This window comes from Nycticebus coucang, chromosome 19 (genome assembly GCF_027406575.1).
Source record: "Nycticebus coucang isolate mNycCou1 chromosome 19, mNycCou1.pri, whole genome shotgun sequence".
Taxonomy (NCBI): domain Eukaryota; kingdom Metazoa; phylum Chordata; class Mammalia; order Primates; family Lorisidae; genus Nycticebus; species Nycticebus coucang.
The window spans coordinates 5,992,113-6,016,634 of NC_069798.1; the positions used below are offsets into that span (position 1 = coordinate 5,992,113).

The following is a 24,522-nucleotide window of genomic DNA, read 5'->3' on the forward strand; positions in this document are numbered from 1 at the left end:
TGACACTGTGGCAGGCGGGGTCCTTCTCCCTGGACTGCGAGTGTGTGTGACTACTGAACTACTGTCACTTTCATGTAGTTCAGCGTCCAGTGCTGAACTACAGCGTCCAGTGCTGTGTGTTCAGCCACCTTCAGAACCCTTGGGTATGAGCCCCTCCCTCACCCGACGGGGTAAAGAAGACGGCAGGCGACGGCAGGTCCATGGTAAAGGCCCGCAGACACCAGTCACATGAAGACTCACAGCACCAGCTGACCACCTGCACTCCACAACCAGACTTCAGTCCATCCCAGGCGACAGCAGAGCAGCCACAACAACACCGGCCACATCCAAACCACTCAATAGAATCCTGGGAGGGCCCAAGAGCTGGCTCCTGTTAGGATGATCAGAAGACGTGGACGGAGCTGCCCCAGGACACGCATGTAAGATAAAAGCAAGCTGTGCAGACGCTAAACACCATCACCAGCTTCATCAGAACAAGGCTGGCACAGGAGCTATTCTCAGAACAGCAAAGGGTCCCAGTGGAAAAAGTGAAGTTCAAGAGAAGAAAACATCGCAAAACTTAAGGAGGAAAGTCCCTCGCTGGGAACCGTCTGCAGCCGTGGAGCCAGGTGTCCTCCATGGCCCCTGCTCAGGGTGTGCCGCTGCACCAGGAGGACCCAGCCTCGCACCGGGTGAGGCAGACTGGGGCCTGGGTCTCACCATGTAAAAATACAGCCTTCCACTGAAATGGCTCCATTGGCAGTTATAAACTCAGATGAACATTCTTTGAAACGTTGTGCTAAAATGGACAAGGTGACCTCTAAGGAGATGTGTGTACTTCCTGTACTAGACAGAGTTACTTTACCCCACTTCTCACTGCTCCCCACAAGATGTTTGGGAAATAACTGAAATGTCAAACTATTTCCTGTGGTGAGAATTAAATGAATACTGGAAGATACGTGGAGGGCAGCATAAGATTTTCCATTAGGAGCTCAGCCAAGAGAACAAAAGTTTGAACTGATTTTGCAGCTGAAGCCACAGCTGTTATTTTTTTATTGTAGGTACAGGTAGGGCATGTAGTTACTTGTGGATTTAACTATTTAATTATTCACTCTTGAGCTTAAGAGTCTCCTGTTTCTTCATTGTTTCAAGCTACGTGGACATTTTCCCCCTACATGTTTTCCCGCCTGTCTTGAAATAATTATGTTTTTCTAGCTTCCTCACACTCCGTTTCCCTTGCTTTTTCTTAGCAGATGATCATTTCTGCAGGAATTGTTGCTATCCCTTCTTCATGCCTGGGCACACACAAAAGAGGAGTTGGGATACGAAAATCATCTGGCTTGGAGGTGGCGGGTTCAAACCCAGCCCCGGCCAAAAAAACCACACACACACACATACACAAAATAAAGAAAATCATCTGGCTACTGAGAAAAAGGAAAGTGCATTTTTATTCAGAAATTGCCTCCCAAATTTAATTGTGCAATGTATCACTCATTAAGCACAATCTGCACACATTCATACAGACTGTGGAGACGGCCATCGCTATCACTCCCATGCACTAGGATTGCATTTCCCAATTTGTCAGCCCATGCTGAGAGCCCAGTGATGGCCGGGGGCATTAATAGGCACTATTCTCTGGGGAAGATACTGCCAACTGCACACCCCAATCCAGTCTGCTGTCTTCAGTAACAGTGCCCTGATTTTCTTTCAGAAAGTTATGTGTCCAATTTAAAAAGAAATCAGTATTTCAGGCTCCCTTGAGGCTAAGGATAAGCTAAGTCTGGACATTGAGAGGTAACTGGAATTCTACTGAGTGGAATTTCCAGGAAGGTAAGGGCAGAGGGACAAAATCCACTGGTACAAGTCCCAGGAACTGATGGGTACATGGATATGGTCCCTGGTGCCTGGCCCAGCCAACCTATAAGCAAAAAGATGAAGGCTACAAGGACAGAGAAAAAGGAAGGAAAAAAGGAAGCTGGGTTCATGTTAAGGAAAGGAACCACCTACTCCAGCCTCTTAAGAGAGGAAAAACAAAGACATATTTATATAACTTAAGACTTCCTGGGTTTTCTGTTACATGCAGCCAACTATATACATAAGTTATATAATCATATTTTAAAGCATATTGTATGACTATATTTACAACAGTCAATTATAAATCAACTCCATCTCTAGCTGGTTGCTTGTCAAGTATGAAACCGGAGATAACTTAGATTGACTATTTTCCCAATTAAGTGTGTTACTGAAAAAAACATTTGGTATTTCCAGAGATTGATTTAGCATTTCGGAGTTAACGTATAATGACTCTGCTAACACAGGGTCAACTGTTCCAATCCTTTATGTAAAAACTCCCCTGAAAAAATAAAATCTACTGGATATTTAATGAAATCGTAAAATTTCTTTAGGCCCATAGAAATTGTCATTTTTCTCCTCGCCTGTCCGTATTTTCAAAGTTTCCAGTAAAGATTATACATTACTTTCATCATAAGAGAAAAAAAAAAAACCACGTTTATTTTTTGAAAGGAACAAATAGCACTGAAAAATCAGCACAAGAAAATTGGATCAAGATAGCAAAATGCACAAACCACTTTTTCCTTCCCCAGCAATCACTCCAACTGTCAAAGGAGATATCTTTGAAAGGAGTAGCTAGAAACCACTAAATATTTCCATTAACAGAACAGAAATTGTTGGAAGCTCCTGGCAGATAAAAAGCAGGGAAGAATGGTTTGATAAGGGTCGAGGAAAACTTCAGCCTGCAAAAAGGCACAAGAGAAATATGCGTAGACAGTAAACACTGATCCAGAAAAAGCCATTTTCAGAATGAAAATAGAAAGACCAGGCAGGCGCTCCCCACTCGGAAGGCAACAGGGTTTTCTGCAGAGAGGCCAAGCCACATGCTCGCCTGGCCTGTACACGGAGGAGGGGGCAGCGCCTGGCCCTGAGTGACGAGTGACCACCTGCTTCTGGTGATATTGGTGCCTGTCCTAGGAACAGTGTGGTGGCTGTGGACAGAAGGAAGGTTGAATGGCATGTCCCTTGGGGGGTCTTCAAAAAGGATAAGGACAGGAACCCGAACAAGGACGTTCACTTTGCTTATAATGAAATAAACTGCTGTTCTTCAGGACTCCTGTTACTTTGGCAGGGATGCCGTATGTATATTTGAAAGTGAAATGTGACAACTGATGTGCTCTACCACTCACACAGCCCCAGACCCCTATTCACAGGAGAGTTCTTGGGAGGAAGCAGGTCTACACAGCTGCCGTAACCTGTACTAACCCAATCAATCTAGCCCTCCAGTACGCGTTGTAAATCCACACACGCGTATCCAAGTCAACTGAACGACCAATGGAAAAGGAAAACAATGAAGCAATGAAGCATTTAGAAATGAGCACGTGACTCTGAAGGAAAAGAAGACATCTCTGGAATTGAGGGTTGCATCTGTTCAGTCAGAGCGCTGGGAGGCTACTGCTGCCAAGAAACAAAAACAAATAGCTGGGAAGGGCAGTCAGAGGCGGGCTGGGCTCAGTAGATTAGCTGTATGAAGGCCTGGCATGGTGGCTCAGCCTGTAATCCTAGCACTCTGGGAGGCCTCGGCAGGTGGATTGCTTGAGCTCACGAGTTTGAGACCAGCGTGACCAAGAGTGAGATCCCGTCTCTACTAAAAACAGAAAAGCTAGCCAGGCGTTGTGGTGAGTGCCTCAAGTCCCATGTGCTGGTACTGGGGAGTTTAAGGCAAAAGGATCACTTCAGCCCAAGAGACTGAGGTTGTTGTGAGCTATGATACCACAGCACTCTACCCAGGGCGCAGAGTGAGACTCTATAAATAAATAAATAAATCTATTGAAAGGCATAATAACCATAGCCATATGACCAGTATGATAAATAAAGTTCAAGAGATATCCAAACATGCAGAGCACACACACACACACACACACGCTCCCAAACCACAGGAGCATTTACCAGACACAGAAGCTCAAAGCAAGCAATGTTACAACCCGTTCAACCTGAAGGAAGTTTCAGAAGGAAGCATCTAAGAAAATGAAAGAAATCATGAATACTTGTTTTAAATGTTAGAACACATAGACCCTGAAGAATGAAATAGCTCTTAGATTGAAAGAGCTCACTTAGCACTGACCAGAATTAATTTTTTCAAAAGCTAAAGCAGTAACATTTCAAGTTTCCAACAATAAAAATAAATCCATAAAATTTCCCTATCTGTTATACAAAGGAATGAGCTATAGACATTGTGCTTTGCCACGGCAACGGGACACAAGGGGAGAAAATAGACAAATCTGTTCCAGATTCTGAAGGAGAGGGGCTTGGAGCATGGGGAATTCTATGCATTAAAAAATTAAGAAAAGAAATAGCATTCTCTACAGTATCTATTTTCTCAATGACTAAATTTATAGTCGCACTAGGTTAAGGACTACGTATACTCGATCACATTCATACATCTTGAGATTAAACAAAATCTCCTATGAAACTTAGAATGTTACATCTCCACTAAGAAAAGTAAATGGGAAAAGAAAGAAAGAAAGAGGGGAAGAGACAGGGAGGGGTCAGAAAGATAGGAAGAGAGTGACGGAGGAAGAGAGGAAGGAGGAAGAGGAAGAGGAAGATGGGCGAAGAGAGAAGAAAACACAACAACGCCGCTCCCATAAAAAGAGAGAGAGAGAGAACTGAAAAAGTTCAGGTACGTTCCCAAGAAGCTTCCAAGGCTCTTTACTTGCAGGAACAGATAGGCCTTATATATTGCAAATACATAAGAGAAGTAGATCATTTCCACCCCTGTAGACTTTTTTCTTTTTTTATATTATTTCAGATTAACATGAGGGTACAAACGATTAGGTTAAATGTTTGTGCTTGTCAGGTGAGATCCCTGGTGTAGCCGTGCCCCTCACCCAGAAGGTGTGCCATGTACCCTTACACCGTGCTCATTAGGCGAGAGCACTGTAGAAGGTCTGCAGGGCCAGTGTTGCTCTAGGACACTGCTGTCACAAACGCAAAGGTTAACTGGGCCTGGAGGAGCTTCCCTGGCAACTACCTAATGTAACTAATATATCTAAGCGAAGATAGGACTGACAGACAACCTAAAGTAACTCCAAGTGGACACTGTCTTCAATCATGACTTCTGCTTCATATCCTTGAAGTTTTAATTCATGTCATTATTGATATTATAATTAATCAGACGAGAAACCTAACTCAGAGTAATCAATCTGCCCCAGGCAACTTATCTGTAACTGCAGGGGAGTATCAAGTTTCCTTTTTTCTATATACTCATTATTCCCCACGTCCCACAGGACCTTACACAGAGAATGTATTTAATAAATATTGGTTGCAACGCAACACTGCAATGATGCAACAAATGAATGTACAAATACATCGCAGGGCAGAGCTGAAACAAATGTAGCCACAGCAGGACATGACCAACAACCTCAGAAGCAAAATCACGGCCCTGAAATTGCTGGGGTAAGCTGGGACTTCAACCAACCAATTCTCATAAAACATGATGTTTCCCTTATGGTTCTCTGAATCATTCTCTTGCCCACTTAATTAATGCTGGCATCTTTCTTCTTCTTTTTTTTACCATCTTAATTTATCTGAACGTAAAGGCTAACCTACTCACTGTCTCATCTCTACAGCTATTTAAACCAAACCACCTGGACTGACTTACGACACTTACGCCCACTTCTCTGGACTTCTCTACCTAACCACAGTTTCCATTCAGTGCTTGATTCAAGTAAAGGCTCTGTGTATTGTAGCCCCAAAGATTTGCTCTCTTGCCCCAAAGTCACCCTTCAACAAAGAAGGGAATGAATTGATGAATACAGCAGTATGGGAGATAAGGATTCATCACTAAAGTTCAAGATTGTAAAACTTTGTGCTGTGATGTCTGCTTAGTTTGCTCTAGAAGCCATGATGGAGAAAGCCAACCCACCTTTCTGATATTATTTCTTTTATCTCCCTGCCCCACCACGCCCCAAACAAACCAAACCCCTTGCGAGCCATGTTTAGTACTGACAGGAGATTCGCTGGCTCCAAAGATGTCCCTGACATCCCGGACAGACTTCTTGTTCTTCTTCCTCAGGGTTTGAGTATAGGTGTTGTATCTCTTTTTCACTGCAGCTGCTTGAGTTCGAGTCAATGTGGAGAGCAAGGCTTTGCCATCTTCCTCTTCATCACCTGAGATCAGAGTTGACAAACCCACATCTTGCAACCACTCTGCTTCAAGTTCGCCTTCTGCAACGGAACATTACCAAGAGGAGGTGAGAGCCTGTTCCTTGTGGCTGGATGACCTAGGCATCTACAGGTCTCCGCAATATCAGACAAGAAATATCAGTGAACAAGATAGCTGTCTTTTTTACACAGTTATTATGGTAAAGAATATTAGGATGGATTCTAATTTTGCCTTGTATTTTTAAAGTAAGTCAAACTTTAAAACATTTTGTAGTAAAGTAAGAGAACTGGCCAACTTGACAAGGTCATTTTCCTTGCAGGGGGTTAAATATAAGCTGCATCTAGATTATTTTTTTTTTAAAAAATGATAAAATGTCATAGAAAAAACAAAGTTTAATGGAACACAAAAGGGTTTTTTTAATTACTCAAATGCAAGTTCAAATCCCAGCATCACCATTTACTAGCTGAATGATTCTGGTTAAGTTTTAAAGTATCTCTAGGTCTCCTGTCCTCTCACCAAAATGAGTGTAGTAAATTCCTATAATTCTATGTTGCCTCGTATCCATTTTGAATACAGGTTTAAGTTGTGCCAGAAGTAAGGCTCTTCTGACAGTGTCCAGTTCTCTAACTCCAAATGTGACCACCTCCATATAGGACAGCTAGATACATCCTCCTTGACTCTCCCCATGGACCCCACAGCCCGCATGGCCTACACAGAGATGCTGCAGTGACCACCTCTTGGTCACAGGGCGACTCCGTGGAACTTGTGCCTGCTTGCTTAAATCCACCAATTAGAACTTCCCATTGGACATTTGCTTGGGTAACACCCTAGGACCCAACAGAAGCTTGGCCTTCCCCTGCCCCGCATCCGCTGGTCGAGTGTGAGTGTCCCAGACAGCTCCCCTTTCCTGTTGACCCTGGGAGGGGTTCTGCTGTCTTCTCTCTGGGATCTTTGAGTCAGATGCTGCTTTGGATATTTCATGGTTTGGTTGAGTTGCCTCTTCTGAGTTCCCTCCCAGACTGGGCTCTCCTAAAGACTAGCTATCTTGGTAGGAATAAACTGATCACAGGTCAAACAAGAGCCACAAGTGTGTCTACCTGTAAAAATAAATTTTCTTTGGAGGGATTCCTGGTCATGGGTCACCCCTCTGGACATTAGGCTGTCTGCCAGGATCAAGAGGAATCCTGCGAAAGGCATAAAGTAAACATCCAGTGCCTATGAACGCAGCAGGGCAGGGCTACGGTTCATAGCCACTCTCCTGAGAAAGACCTCAGGACTAAATCTGGGTCTCAGGGAAAAAAATACAATAATGGGGGTAATCATAACAATAGTATGAGGTAGTTATGAGAATTAGTTTTGTTTCTTTGCTTTTTCATCAATGGATTTACGACAGATGGCCAACAACCAGGTGTCCAACGGACCTTCATTCTCTTACTGTTTTCCTTATTCTGAACATTATAAAATCATTCCCTTTTTAGGAGAAATAAGTTCAAAAACCTAGAATTCATCCAAAAGAATCAATTGCTACTAAACTAGATACACAGAAATATAAGGAATTTAGAACAACAATGTCCTGTAACAGAAAACCCACAGCATTCACTTGTAATTTCTGGGAACTATGAAGGACAGGCAATCCCCAAATGAGGGATGTTTAAAGAGCAGATTAGACCAATTTGTAAACAGCATGTCAAAGCATTGGTCTAGGAACACCAGACTTTGCTTACATTATTGCATCACTGGTACACAAACAAAGCCTTCTAATGGACTCTCCTGTCCAATTTCCAGCTAGGCAAACATTTTATTTGCCATCTTGTTTTTATTATTCATTTGTTCTGTGAACTGTCCCTGTATCAGAAAATAAAAGGTGAATTTATAATTGGTGACTATAATCTAAAATGGCAAACCTATTAGATTTGTAAATTATGACTTGGAAGTCTTCCTTTATTTACACCTGAGATAAGATTTTCATTTTTGGCTGGGCACAGTGGCCTGTAGCCCTAGCACCCTGAGAGGCCAAGGCAAGTGGATTGCTTGAGCTCAAGCATTGGGAGACCAGCCTGAGCAAGAGCAAGACCTGTCTCTACTAAAAATAAAACAACTAGCTGTGTGTAGTGAAGGGTGCCTGCAGTCCCAGCTACTCGGGAGGCTGAGGGAAGAGGAACTCCAGAGCCCAAGAGTTTGAGGTTGCTGTGAGTTATGACACCACAGCTATCTACCCAGGGTGACAGAGTGAGACTCTGAGAAAAAAAATTTTTTTTCATCATTTTTGAAGATAACATTTACAATTAATGTTAAAGTTTTAAAAATTGGATTTTTTCCCTCCACCTCTATAAGGAATTACCAGAGTGCGAGGGAGAAGTCATTGGTAGGACTAGAGTAGGGGTGAGAATGGCCTAAACCCTGGGACGCAGACCTAAACCCTGGGATGCAGAATTTGTTTTCTGTAGGTGAAAAATGTCCATGGCAGATACCCGTGTTGGTCCTGTTTGCTGAATTAAGTACATACAGCACAGTCCCACGCCTGGCACTCTGGTGGCCGACTGTGGAACTTCCACACAGCGTGAGGTTCTGTGTTCCAGTTCCACATGTCCACATCTATGTGGCTCTATCAATCATATGACATAGTCAACATGTTCAAACCGGAACTCATATTCTTCATTTCCATGTAGCTGATGGGGTGGGGCCCACAGACATTTCGGAATCTTTAAAGGCTTCTTTAAAGATTTCACATTTCAATAAGAGAAACCTACCATCCATGTAATTAGGGAAGAAAGTAACCCAGGTGACATTCTTGACAACTCCCTGTTCTACATGTCAACAGACTACCAAGACCTTTGGTATTACCTCCTCATTATTTCTCAGACTTGTCAACCTTCCTTGATTTCTTCTGCTATGACCCTGGTCAGAGCCACCGTCATCTCTCGCCCAGATTAATAGTAGCGATTAATAATAGCGAAACTCCCAACACTACTTCCCATGGCCATTCTTGACTCCCTTGCCAACAAGCTATTTTCCATACTGCAACTAAACTAGTAGGATTAAGAATAAAACTCTGGACGTGGTTGCTGACCCTTCCGGACACACCATCCCTGCCCTTCTCACTGTCCTGCGGGGTGCCTGGAATAGTCTTTTTAAGTACACATGGTTCCTTGTCTATCACTGACCACATTCTGGGCCATAAGATAAATCTAAATAAATTTCGAAGATCGACACTTTGGTGCTATGTTACTTAACTATAACACAATTTATTTAGAAATCATTAAGAATGAGATTTTGAATTTAAGAAAAACACAAGAAAAATGAGAAAACATTTAAAACTAAATGATAACTAAGAGATATCAAAACTTCTGGGATGGAATGAAAGCAATGCTTTCTTATTGAAAAAGATCAAAGATTTAGAATCAATGGTAATTGTTTTATAACACAGGGAAAAATGTCCCTCATCAATAATCATCAGTGAAATGTAATTAGAACCATAATGAGCTACCTCCACGTATCCACTAAAGTAGCTCACATTAAGAAGACTGATAAACCCAGTTACAACCTAAGAATAGGGAGAAGGGGGAAAGGGAGGGGAGGGAGGGGAGGGAGGGGGAAGGGAGGTGGATTAATGGGATTACACCTGCAGTGCATCTTACAAGGGTATATGTGAATCCTAGTACATGTGGAATGTAAAGGTCTTAGGAGAATAATTAAGAAAATGCTACAAAAGCTATGTTAACTAGTGTGATGAAAATGTGTCAAATGATCTATGAACCAAGTGTATGGTACCCCATGATCATACTAATATACACAGCTATGATTTAATAAAAATAAAGAAAGAAAGAAAGAAAGAAAGAAGACTGATAACACCAAACGTTGCAAGAACGTGGTAATACAACTGACCTGACTGCTGCATGGGTGTGAAATGGGACAGCTACTTTGGAAACATGCTAGCTGTTTCTCAGGTGGTTAAAACACACTCTAGGAAAAGCACATATCTCCAAAAGAAATAAAAACATCTCCACAAAAAGATTTTCACACGACTGCTCACAGGAGTGTTATTCATCACGATCAGAATCATGAACCCCTAAGTCCATTTAAAGGTACATGGATAAAAAAATCCTATTTATCATGAATAAATGAATTGTGGTATATTTATATTAGGGTATATTACTTTTTAAGGGTTGAATTGTGTCTCCCTAAAAGATACGTTGAAGTCTTAAATGCTGGTATCTGTGACTATAACCTTATTTGGAAATATGGTCTTGGCAGATGTAATTAAGACGTGAGTGGAGAGGAGGTAATACTGGAATGGAATGGGCCCTTATTCCAGTAAGGTGCCTTTTAAGAGGAGGAGCAGAGACAAAACCAGAGACGTCACTATGTAACCACGGAGGCAGAGAGCTCCACGGTGCAGCGACAATAGCTGAGGAACACCAAGGGACGGCCAACAACAGCAGAAGCTCATTTCTGGATCATATTGTAATCTACCAAATAGAAGTCACGTAAAATAGTCTGGGTTTCAATGAAACTAAATAGAAGGTTGGAGACGGGGGGAAAAAACCCATAAAACTCCAAAGACAATGTAATTGTCCTTAGTTCTCAAAAAGAGCAAAACTACTGGTGTTAAAAAGCATTTCATTTCTTCCAAGCCCCCGCTGTTAACAAGCAGATGTGTATCAGACAACCAGGAGGGACAAAAAGGAGAGCAGAGCCCTGCTGACACCTTGCCTTTGGACTTGTAGCCACCAGAACTGTGAGAGGATAAATTTCTATCGTTTTGGACCACTCAGCTTTGTGGTTCTTTGTTATGGCAACTAGTAAACTTATACAAACTGCTGAATAAAAAAAGGAATGAACAGCTGGTACGTTATGAATCTCAGAAAGATTATATTTAGTGAAAGAAGCCAAACCCCAAACTACTCTGCGGCACCCGGACACCAGGACCATGGCTGCCTCTGGCCAGCAGCCCATCTATGTGAGAGGAGCCTGGGAGAGGCATGAGATTTTGTGGATTGATTGAAATGTGATCCATGTTGATCAGCGTGAGGTTGTAAGAGTTTATGCATTTGTCAAAGCTCATTGAATTGTACACTTAATATCTGTTCAAATACTTCAAGAAAAATATCTGTAAATACATAATAAACTCTAGTTAGTAGGTCTGGATTTTTGGTATCAGTGTAGGCTAACCTGAAAATACAGTAAATCCTCCATAGCTGACCACTTCCCTACACTGACCACCGCCTAAAGTTGACCTGATTTTCACAGACGGCGCATGACCACATGTACATATCAGTATAGCAGGCCTAGTTCCTCATGTTGACCACCTCTGTATGTTAACCAGTTTGTTACAGTCCCTTGGAAGGTGAACTTACTATTTCTGTATATTCTAGGTGTGAGCAAATGAATAAATATGTGGTAAATGGTAGAAGCTGGGTTGCTCTTTCTTGGAGAAGGTAATTAGGGTAAGACAGCACCAAAGCCCGTGGTGTTGGATCAGAATTGGAGGTCATCCGTGTGAGCTCCTGGTTTTTAACATGGGTGCCTAGCTGGTTAGATGGTAAGGGGCATTTTCTTTTATGTGTTTTCCTGTCTTTCTGTATCTGTAAAGGTAAAGTGTGAGGAGCAAGTAACGAAGGTCAGAATACACTTCACCGACGGAAGACGGTTCCCTTGAATGGACTCTCAGGGATAGCAGGGCGGGCTTTTTATTTCAGGTAGTGTGCGACGTACACTAATTGTGGCACACATTCTAAATGATTACTTCTTAGTCCTGAGAAAGACAGACTCACAGAATGAAGAATGGGCAGCTGGATGCAAGATTCAGACTGTCTTAGCAGCTGTCTTTAGTAATCATTGTGGAATGGAAGCATTCTCGGGTGTACACATAGTGAACACCTTTAGCCTTCCCCATGTCGGACACATCTGCTCGTTAACAGTGGGGCCTGGAGGAAATGATGTATGCTTTTTAATACCAGGTGAGTAGTTCTGCTCCTTTTGAGAACTAAGGATAATTTACTGCTTTTTTTGTTTTATGGGGTTCGTTTTCCTAGTCTTCAACCTTCTGTTTAGTTTCACTGAAAACCAAATTATTTCGTATGGCTTTTATTTGGTAGAATACAATACAGTGTAACGATGCTACCAATAAATGGTTTAAAGTCAAAATTTTTTTCTCCAAAATTATACTGGCAAAATTTATGTCTCATTTTCTCTGTCTCTTTTTGGTAATTAACAGTCAAGTGTGCATATATAGAATCCGTCAAAATGATAAGACTGAATCTGTTCGGTGACAAAGCATCAGCATCAAACAGACAGGCACAGTATCCCTAAGCAGTGACGTGAAGGGATCAGTCTGGATTTTGTGGGGTCCAGCCCTCCGGGGGGTCATGTCGCCTTGGATAAAAGTCACCCTGATCCAGGATGGTAGATATTAATCAGTGGTTGGACGTGCGATATGCTGAGTCCTGAGGATTTGTGATTTCTGCCTACCAGGAGCGAGGGACAACAGGCACAGACAACACACAGGATGGGAAACCTAGCACCTCACCATCCACAGGCTTGGCCTCGGCGGGCGGCTGCTCGTCTTGCCCCACCCGGCTGCTCTCTTTAATACTCTCTATCTCCCGCCAGAAGTCCTCCATGGAGGCGCTGTCCACCGAGGCTTGTGAGTTGGAGCGGCTGAATGCAGGCGAATGCAGGGATTCGTTGGAGAGCATCCTGTTAATTCTTCGGCAGCGAGGAATAGATTTTCTAGGAAAGAAAAATATCTGTGAATGAAAATTGGTGTCTTTATATTATTAAGTCAGAAAATTAAACTTAAGCTTAAAATCAATGAAGTGATGTTAACATGGCAGAGAGGGATTGGAGGGAATAATCTCCATTCATTGGTGGCCCTTTTAAAAAAAATTCTCAGCCAGGCATGCCTGTAATCCCAGCACTCTGGGAGGCTGAGGCTGGAGGACTGCTTGAGCTCAGAAGTTCAAGACCAGCCTGACCAAGAGCAAGACCCCATTTCTACTAAAAATAGAAAAACCAGCTTGGTCTTGTGGTGGGCCCTTGTAGTCCAACTACTTGGGAGGCTGAGGCAAGAGGATCGAGTGAGCCCAGAGGTTTGAGGTTGCTGTGAGCTATGATGATGCCACAGCACTCTACCCAGCGTGACAGAGTGAAATTGTGTCTCAAAAAAAAATTTTTTTCCTACATTTCATAATGACTCTGTGGCTATCAAGATACTTGTAAGTTTTACACACGCATAACATGCAAAGCTGTTTGAATTAGTCAAAGTGTGTAGGGTGAAGGTTTGCTTCTATATAGTATATAAGATGACAACAGTTAAGGTGTGAACGCTGACTGCTCACACCCATTCCGGTGGTTACAGTGTTTTAAAAAGAAGAAGATAACAAATGCTGGTAAGGATGTGGAAAAACACTTGTCTACTCGTGGTGGGGATCTAAGATGGTACAGCCTGATCCATAGAAATAGTATGGTGGTTCCTCAACAATTTGAAAAGAGAACTGTCATAAGACCCAGCAATCCCACTTCTGGATATATACCCAGAATCACTGAAAGCAAAGTCTCAAAGCAACATTTGTATTCCCATGTTCACTGCAGCATTATTCACAGTAGTCAAAAGATAGAAGCAAGCCAGCTGTGCACCAAGGACAAATGGAAAAGCAAAATGGGCTGCGCACAAGGAAATACCATGCAGCCCTCAAAAGGAAATTCTGACACGTGCTACAACAGGCATCAGCCTCGAGGGCATCAGGCTTAGTGATTGAGCCGCTCGTAATAACGACTGTACGATTCCACTTATACAAGGGACTGAGAGTGGTCAAATTCAGAGACAGAAAGCATAAGAGTGGCTGCCAGGGGCCAGGGGTGTGGGGAGTAACAGAGGGGTGGAATTTCAGTTTTGCAAGAGTAAAAGAATGCTGGAAATGGGATGGCGACGGCTGTTGCAACATCATTAATAAATACCACTGAACTGTGCCCTTAAAAATGGTTAAGATGGTAAATTTTGTTACACCTATTTATCTCAATTTTTGAAACGGAAACAGATAAATCTTTAAAGATTAGCCGCTGAGAGTATGAGACAGTGAGGAGAAATGCAGCATCTGTAACATTAAGTGGAAAACCCACTGGCAGTGGGGGAATTGACCGTCGACCAGCAGCCAGGAGACCCATGCTGAGCTGTGGGAGAAATGGATGGCCACAGAGAGTAGGGTCCGGCCACCGTCAGGGAGAGCCAGCTCCTGCGCCACGCACCACAGCACCGCCACCAGTCTAGGAGGCAGAGCAAAGCCTGCAGCAGCTTTGGGGCACTGTCCCCCAGGTGGGGGCTGGGGGGCTGCTACAGGGGCTGAGTGAATGAGCTCACATAACACATACAGGACAAAAAAAAAAAAAAAAAATTCCATAAATGTTTGTTTAAAACAGCAAGAGACCCAGTAGAGCAGACAGATGCCAGAATGTTGCGATTCCGAAAGATTTAGATCTCTTATTGTCACAAAAACAATAGAAATGAAAGAAAATCTCTAACTTCCACAACATAGAACAGACAAGTGTTTATTTGATTAACTGGAACTCTCAGGTCTCCAACCATGGAGATTAAATTGCAGTAAAAGTTTCTTGTTCTTACACGATTTTTTTCTTCCTTTTTAATTTTCAATCTGGTGTGGGTTGAACCGTTTCAAGGAAACTCTTCCAAGCTTGCCTCTTTCTCTGTGGGCTTGGGTGGAATTGAACAAAAACTCTGAGACCAACTCTTCACTAACGCGTGGTCTGATCTGTTTCACTCAAAACGAGAATTCCCAGGTAGAAAGAGGTCATCGGAGTAACAGCCCGACTAACTTAGGACAACCATATTTTAACATGCAGAGCAGCAGTGGAGTGTCATGGACCACCGCCTGTGTCGTACGTAAAGCACACTTCATGTACTAGAGGGAAATAACACTTCTGCGAGTAAGGCCAGAAACATTCCATGGACTCATATGCTCTACACTGCTAAATCCTTCTCCATTTCTAAATCACCCTTAGTAGCAATTTCTGGAGTTTTCTGATCCTTTCATGATAACTGACTGTAAGTAGTTCTACATGGTTTTGAATATTAACTAAGGGCAAGATAGCCAATTTTTTGTTTGAGACAGTTTCACTGTGTTGGCCCAGGCTACAGTGCCATGGTGTCAGGCTAGCTCACAGCAACCTCAGACTCCTGAGCTCAAGTGATCCTCCTGCTTCAGCCTCCGAGTAGCTGGGACTACAGATTCCTGCCACAATTCCAGACTAATGTTTCTGATTTTAGCAGAGACGGGGGTCTCTCCCTTGCTCAGGCTGGTCTTGAACTACTGAGCTCAAGTGATCTTTCTGCCTTGGCCTCCCAGAGAGCTAGGATTATAGGCATGAGACACCCCACCCACCCCAATTTATTATTTTTTCTTAAATCAAACCCTTTCAGAAAAATCTGAAATATGCACCTTTTTAAATGTGTTGTATGATAAAAGAGAATTTTAAGCTGCTTTATCTAATAATTGGGTGATAAAGAGTTTTCACTGAATTCTTTGTATTTCAACAAGACAGACACATTCTAGGGGTCCAAACTCTATGAAATTGACAAAATATTAAGATAATTATTGCTCCTTTTATTATTTTTAGATTTCCAATTTTCTTTTTTTTTTTGCTTTTGCAATAAGACTAATACTGAAAACCACTAACAAATTCATGAAGTACTAGTATATAAATACCTACTTCATGTAAAACTGAAATCAGCTATTACTTCTCACTTGGCCTACTGCCCTCCATGTACTGTATTAAGAAAAAGTATATGGATTTACAAAACTTCTTCCAGTTCTAGATTTTTTAGGTTAATTTCTTTAAAAAATTAATATGCTTGACTTGTTTAAAAAAATAAACAAGAAAGTTTTTACAGCAAGCATGGATCAAATTTTTACAAAATTATAATATAGTATAAGTGTAAATGTTTAATATAAATTGTATAAAGAAAAACAGAAGGGCTTTTTCTTCCATCTGTATCTAATCAATCGTGTTCTATAAACTGCTTTGTTTATAGAACATACACAGACATTTTTTCCTGCCAGCAGTGAAACCACCTCAATGGCTTCGAAGAGCCGTATAATTTATCTTACAAATTAGGGAAACAGTTATAGCCAAGTGCTGAAAATGTGAAGTGAGAAATTTGTGAAATAATAAGTGAATTGTAGAGAACAAGGAGAAGATACGTTTAGGTCTAATAACGACAACTTAAATTACAGCATGTCAAGGACATATTGATGGAATCTCAAAGAGACTTTTCATAAAACTCTCCTGAGGGAAGAGAGAACAGAGGTGAAATACATTGTCATGAGCGGATGCATAACACACTGGTTTCATCTTAGACAATCCACCCAAAGAATTTTTTAACTGCAATGATAAAAAAAAAAAACTTTTGTTGGCAAAGAATTCAACATTTCCAAGCACACTTGGAAGAGCTCTTACATATTTAGCTAGGGGTGAAAATATTCCCAGCTCCCAACACCCTAGGGTGGAGCATGGACCAGGACCTTCCATTCTTGAAACGTTACATAATTTTGACCCTTAGGCCTATTTAACAGTTTGGTGAGCCTTAATCTGCAGCTTCACTCCTTACCGTATTAGGAGAAAATAGAGTTTAGGCTTCATTAGCTGTTTGTTATTGTTTTTTTCTCCCTCCAAAAAACAATACCAGGATATATTACATGAAAAACAGAATGTTACACAGCAAGACCACATTTAAAATTAAATTGTATATGTATGATAATTAACATACATTCAAAATGGCATTAAAAATGTTTTGTTACTCCATTTTTTAAGATATAACTTATACTATTTTTAGTAGAATTCCAGAGATCTATAACTTATTACTATCCATACTGAATTCGTATTTCACAACAATGTAAAGTGTAAATTACACATACACAGAATAATTCTCCCTCCACCCTTAATATTACTATTGTCATGTGTGCGCTGCTGCTTCACGTGCTGGTATCCCCCAAACTTTATAATTGTTGTTGATTTAAAATAGTCAATACTCAATAACAACAAAAAAGAGCAAACTATCCCATTTGTCATGGGGCAAGAGACATGAACAGACCTTTCTCCTAATGAAGACAAATACGCTAAACCACATGAAAAGATGCTCATCTTTAATCATCAGAGAAATGATCAAAACCACTGTAATGTAAATGATCAAATCAAAACCACTGTAAGGTATCGCTCAACCCCAGAAAGAAAAGCCACATCATAACGTTCCAAAGTAGCAGATGTTCACACAGTTGTGAAGAAAAGGCAACACTGTTATGTGGCTGGCAGGATTGTAAACTAGAGCAGCCTCTTTGGAAAGAAGTATGAAGAGTCCTCCAAGAGCTAAAAGCACACCTGCCATTTGACCCTGCAATCCCATTACGAGGTATCCACCCAGAGGAAAAAAAAAAATACTTCACCATAATGACATTTGTCCCAGAATGTTTACTGCAGCTCAATTCACAATTGCCAAGAGGTGGAATCAACTCAAGTGCCCATTAATCCATGAATGGTTAAATAAACTGTGGTATATGTATACAATGGAATACTATTCAGCCATGAAAAGATGGAGAGTTTGCACCTTTTGTACTTACAGAGATCTGGAGAGCATCCTCCTAAGTAAGGTATCATAAGCACAGTAAAGCAAAAATCTAGTGTACTCAAAAGGAGAAAGTGAGAGGAGAGAAAAAAAGAACTTGATGCTATCATGTATACCGTTTTAGTTACCTATGTCACATCACAAATAAATAAAAATTCTAAATTTAACAGCTGAAAATAACCCCAGCTACTTATTTCTCAAAAAAAAAAAAAAAATCTAGTGCACTCAAAACAATATGAAGCCAACAGATGAACAACTACACTCATGTGAGAGAAAAACACAATTACATCCAAAAGGCAGGGTGCAGAGGGGAAGAGGAAGGGGTTTGCTGTGCAATCACCCAATGGGCACAATGTAAGGGTACATGGCACATCCCCTGGGTGAAGGGCTCAACTACAACTTGACTCTACCCAACTAATGCAAACAATGTAACCTAATGCTTTGTACCCCTATATCAATCTGAAATTAATATAAAATAAAAGTCAATCCTCTTTTAAAAACTAAGTAAGTAGTCTTTTGCATTTACTCTTTCTGGTGTTCTTCATTGCTTCCTATATGTCTGTGTGTCTACAATGGGTCATTTCCCTTCATCTTTGAAAGCTTCCTTGAATATTTCTCTCTTATTCTTGTGCTGTGGAACTGCCAGCAACAAACTGCCTCAGGTTTGATTCTGAATATGTCTTTACTTTCATTTTTTACAAATATTTTTACTGGACATATTTAAACTGTATTTAAATCCTTTTAAAGAAGTCCGTCAGTACCACCCAGACCTCAGAAAGAGCTGCGCCATTACCACGATCAGCGCCTGCCTAGACCTCGGTAAGAGCTGCGCCATGACCCCCAACCTGCGACCCGCACCCACCTGGGCCTCCGCACGCCCTGACCAGGAACTGCAGGAGCCATGCAACCCCGCGTCCTCCCTCCTGTACCCTCCTCCCTGCATCCACACTGGCCCGCTCATCCATCCAGGGACTCTGGTAGCCACGTGCTCTCTGGAGCCCTCCCTGCCACTGCAAGGAGCCCTTCTCCTGGCCAGGGACTGCTGGAGCCTTCGGCCCTCTGTGCCAAAGCCACTGGGCACCAGGGACTCCCAGAACCGTGTGCACCACCCCCTGCCCTGTTGCTGGATTGGGGTGTGTCACACTCCAGAGCTGCTTCCACAACCAGAACTCATTGGCTGGGGCAGCCCCAGAGAAACTACACAGGGTCACTCCGTACAAAGATCCAGCAACAATAGAGTGATCCCCCTGGGGACAAAACTTGGACAGACACCTCCACAGCTCTGAGAACAGCCAAAGGCAACGGTGAAAAACAATCATGACGCGAAATCAACAGGAAAAACTTGGCAATATGAATAATCAGAGTAGATCCACTCCCCCAAGGATCAATGGGGCAGACACAGCACAAGATCCAAAGCACAAATAGCTGAGATGTCAGAAATTGAATTCAGAATCTGGATAGCAAATAAGATGAAACTAGAATTCCAAGCAGTAACCTGAAAGACAGCTCAAGAATTCAACGAATTCAAAGACCAAATGACCAAAGATTTTGACACACTGACACAAGAAGTTGCAGCCCTCAAAGATCTGAGAAACACAGTAGAATCCCTCAGTAACAGAATGGAGTAAGCAGAAGAAAGGATTTCTGACATCGAAGACAAAGCTTTCAAATACTCCCAAACTCTCAAAGAAGAAGACAAATGAAGGGCAAAAACAGATCACTCTCTCAGAGCTATGGGATAATGTGAAGAAAACCAATATCCGTCTTATAGGGATCCCCGAAAGCGACGAAGTGGCTTCACAAGGCACAGATCTCTACTCCATGAGATTATGAAGGAGAACTTTCCAGACATGCCAAGAGAGTCTGAAATTCAGATAGCAGGCAGTTTCAGAACTCCAGCACGACTCAACCCAAATAAGACATCCCCCAGACACATCATAATCAATTTCATAATCATAAAGTTAATATGAAGTAGAAAATTCTGAAAGCAGCCAGATGAAAGAAAACCATCACCTGCAAGGGCAAGAATCAAGAATATTAGAATAACTGCAGATCTCTCTGCTGAAACCTTTCAAGCTAGAAAAGGACAGTCATCAACTTTTAATCTCCTAAAACAAAATAACTTTCAACCCAGCATCCTGTATCCAGCTAAGCTGAGTTTCATCTATGATGGAGAAATTAAATACTTTAATGACATTCACATGTTGAAGAAATTTGCCACAACTAAACCAGCACTCCAGGATATTCTCAGACCTATCCTCCATAAAGACCAGTGTAACCCTCCACCACAAAAGTAAACCTACCCAGAAAATTTTGATCAAATTCCAACTTCCACAGTTGCAAATGGATTAAAAATGTCCACCGGACTCTCGAAAGGCTTATCAATATTCTCAATTAATGTGAATGGTTTAAATTGTCCTCTATAGAGGCACAGGTTGGCTGATGAATACAAAATCTCAAGCCAGATATCTGCTGCATACAAGAATCTCACCTTACATTAAAAGACAAATATAGACTCAAGGTGAAGGGATGGTCATCTATACTCCAGGCAAATGGAAAGCAGAAAAAAGCAGGCGTTGCAATCCTATTTGCAGACGCAATAGGCTTTAAACCAACCAAAATAAGGAAGGATAAAGATGGACACTTCATATTTGTTAAAGGTAATACTCAATATGATGAGATTTCAATTGTTAATATTTATGCACCCAACCAGAACGCACCTCAATTTATAAGAGAAACTCTAACAGATATGAGCAATTTGATTTCCTCCAGTTCCATAGTAGTTGGAGATTTTAACACCCCTTTAGCAGTGCTGCATAGATCCTCTAAAAAGAAGCTAAGCAAAGAAATTTTAGATTTAAACCACATCTGGAGCTTCTACAAATTCCAATCTGGTGCCATTTACAGCACTGTTGGGGTCTCCTTGTTGCAGTAGAGTCCCTCTATCTATGGGTGTGACTGCCCAGAAGTGCCCAAACTCAGGGAACAGACATTCACAGGGAAGGAAATGAACAATGGGCACTGCTCACCTAGCAAGAGATCTTCTGTCCCAAGAATTTAGCTCCTTTACTCAGGAATGGAAGAAAAAGTATCCAATGTACTCAGCCCTACTATGAAGCTAAATTATAGCTTTCACATGAAGACTATAACCCAACTATAGCACAAGACTATGGGGAAAGGGCCAAGGAAGGGGAAGGGAGGGGGGAGGGTACTGGAGGGAGGGTAATGGGTGGGGCCACATCTATGGTGCATCTTAGAATGGGTACAGGCGATTGCACTAATGTACACAGCTATGATTTAACAATAAAAAAAAAGAAGAGAAAATAAATAAGTAAATATGATTAAAAGTAAAAAATAAATAAATAAAAGAATTTAGCTCCTTTAGATCTCTTTTATCTGTGTATCTAATACAGTTTTAAAAATATATTAATTTTCACATTCATCCTTTTTTCCCCCCTCTAATTATTACAGAAGGAATGAAATTCTGTCACAGACTAGTCTACGTTCTAACTGGAAGAGGATCTCCCACACAACATTGTAAACATATCAGATTTTCTGGAAAAGTTGTATTTGTTTATGCACAACTTGATGTGTTTAATCACAAGTTTAGAGTACATTCCCCCAAATGTTTTTAGCCAGGCACTGTGGCTTGCACCTGCAGTCCCAACTACTCAGGAAGTAGAGGCAAGAGGATCCCTTGAGCACTCCCTTCAAACCTGCAGTGAGCTGTGACCTGTGCCACTGTGCACCAGCCTGGAAAACAGAGCGAGATCTCCCGTCTCCAAACACAAAAATAAAAATAAAGAAAATTTAAAACATCATCTTATGAGGAACTCCTTTATGGGCCTTTATCATCTCTTATTTATGGAGAATATCATATGTAACCATTTACTATCCTGTACATTGCGTCAGTTGTTCTGTACATTAACCCCATGATGTAGTCAAAGCCAGTATTATAATGTCTCATTGTATGATTAGAAAAAGTGTTACTAAGGGTTAAATCCAGACTATCCAGCTTCCCATTGCAATTATAGTTAAGTGTGAATTCTTTTTTATGACTCCAGGCTCAGCACATTCTGTTCTTGAATTTCTTTGCCAATATCACCTTACATCATTCTCCTGGGCATCAGCAGTAGGCATGGTAAACTTTCCTGTTTCTCTAAAAATCCAAGCTCTCTCTTCCCTTAGGAAATTTGCTCTTTCTGTTCTTTCCTGCCTGGAACATGGTTCCCCAGCAATTTCTGCAGCAAGATGCTTCTCACCAGTCAGTTCCCACGCTAAGGGCCACCCCTCAAGCCTCCTTTCCCAGCCCCTGGAATGCAGCGTTCCTCCACTTATCCACCCGTTCAGCTCCCTGTGCTGCCTTCTTCTCACTCATCAGTAATATAACTGGATGTATTTGTTTGCTTACTTTGTCTAGGGGGCTCTAACTTCCCACTAGAATACAGAGCAGTGGTTCTCAACCTTCCTAATGCCGCGAGCCCTTAATACCGCTGATCTAGAGGAACCACGTCTCTTATTTACTGTGTCTGGCAAATAAATAGTAACTCGAAAATAACTGCTGAATAAATGGACTAGTGATGGTGGAGCTAGGATATGAATTCAGCCCTTCTTAATCCTGTTCAAATGTTCTCCATACAATAATATTCCTTAATTTCAAAAGTCTCCCCAAGTATCTGTGTATCTTCTCAGAGCAATGCATATTTTTATAACAAAGAAGGAATATAATGTGGTGCTTTAGGGGAAAACTCTGAAGCCAAATGGCCCAGGTTTAAACGCAGGCTCTGCCACTCCCCAGCTCTATAACCTTGGGTAAACCATTAAACCTGTGTCCCTCCATTTCCTGATCTGCAAAGTGGGGGTATCAATCATACACATTTCATGGGGCTGTTATGAGGATTAAGTTAGTTAATGGCTGGCACATCTTAATTCCATGTGTCAGTAATAACTAAGATTTAACTTGTTTGTTAGCATGCTCAGAGCTAGATTTAGGGTTAGGCTATTGTGGATGCTAATGTATCATAGGAGCAATAAAATATGACCAGAAATATAATGAGGTACATAAAACTCTGTTTAAAAGAACTTTTCTCTCATCCAATGCCATTCCTAACCATTGTTTCCCCAGCTACCTTAGCCCCAAAGTGGCAACAGACACTATTTAGGCCAAAGTCACGTTGTAAAAGTTCCCTCCAGGGTTTCAGTGAAATCTTGTATTTGCCTGATGAAGGTGCTATCCTTTCCTCTTCCTCGTCCCTTCCTGGAATGTGGACAAGATGACTGGCGCTACAGCAGCCATCTTGCAGCTAAGAGAGAAAAGCCAACAAGTTACGCCAACCAACCTTGATGTCAGTGAGTTTCAGGAATAATGCCACAGAGGACTTCCAGAAATATGAGGAAAATAAATGCCTATTTTTAAAAACTACTCTAATCTTAGTTGTTTTTGTTGTTATTTGCAGCCCAAATCATTGCTAACAGAGGTAAGTGGAAGGAATACTTTAATAAGTCATTTACAGTGGGGTGAGACAAGACATCCTCTTCACCTATTAAGGGGAATATTCAAGTAACAATGTGCAATTAATAACCTGCCTCCTAAGAGAGGTGGCATTTAGCAATGATTCTTAATTGTGAAGGCTGCCAAATTATTAGCCTAACCCCATGTCTTGGATCTATCCTTGATCAGTATATCATGGAGTTAAACTTCATTACTATTGAAAACATCCCTGTCTAAATGTACAGGGACTATATTCACTGCTCTCAAACTGAACATACTCCAAGAGTTTTAGGAAGAATGTACAAAATCAAAGCTTTTGCCTTCCCTCCCCTAAAGAAAAGGAGGACTGAATTCCCCTTACTTGTTGCTGTCTTTGAAAGAGGATGGTAGCAGGACAGTGTGGACATCTTGAGAAGTGATCTTGGACATGGACTGCAGGGGAGCCTCGGAAGCAGGATTCCTGTGAAAGGCATTGCTCGCCTTTGGGGTGCACCCTGGCACTGTCCCAGCTACACAGTTGTCTGCTATCGTAGCTTTTTTGGGAGGCTTTTCAGATCAAGTAAGAGGACAACTCCTTTCTTTTTTCACACTTTGGCTTCTTGGTAAAGTGTGAGTTCTAGCATGCTTATAAACAAGCTCAACTTGCAGGTGTTAGAAAAAGCATTTGAAAGGCAATGATGATTTAAAAAAAAAAGAGCTACAGTTTCAGAGTAATAGAAGCAAGAACACCAAGGAGGCTTGTGCTTTCCCCTTTTTTTTTTTTTTTGCAGTTTTTGTACGGGGCTGGGTTTGAACACACTACCTCGGGCATGTGGGGCTGGGGCCCTACTCCTTTGAGCCACAGGCACCACCCGGCTTGTGCTTCCTTTCACAGGCTTCCGGCCTCTGCCATCCCAGTCTTCTCAGTCTATCATTTTCCCGGCCTCCTCATCCCTCTTAGGGAAAACAGGTCTCTCTGCACCTCTCTGTTGGTAGTAAAAGATATGGAAAAGGTGTGTCTGTAGATTAAGGGGGTGCTTAAAACTACAAACAAATCCTTACTTACACAGCAGGGACTATTCGAAGGTTAGATTCACAACCAGTGAGATTCCCATCAGCATGTAAACTCTTAGGCATTTATGGATCACCAGGAATGAGAACAGGGTCAATAAGAAAGTGATCAACTTCAAACCATTATACCCTGAACTCCAGTGATCCACAAAGGAAGAGGCTCAAAGGGGACAACAAGCTCTTTTGTAA

At 41.7% G+C, this 24,522-nt stretch overlaps 1 protein-coding gene across 1 annotated transcript in view; it reads right to left on the reverse strand.

The window, feature by feature from the left end:
• The window catches only part of ARHGAP28 (Rho GTPase activating protein 28), a 207,311-nt gene that overhangs the window by 61,205 nt on the left and 121,584 nt on the right, over positions 1-24,522 (reverse strand). The window contains exons 2-3 of the mRNA XM_053571840.1: positions 12,687-12,889; positions 6,002-6,219 (exon numbers count right to left, since the gene is read on the reverse strand). Of these exons, the coding sequence (XP_053427815.1) occupies positions 6,002-6,219; positions 12,687-12,889 (421 nt within the window). The remainder of the gene's footprint in view (positions 1-6,001; positions 6,220-12,686; positions 12,890-24,522) is intronic.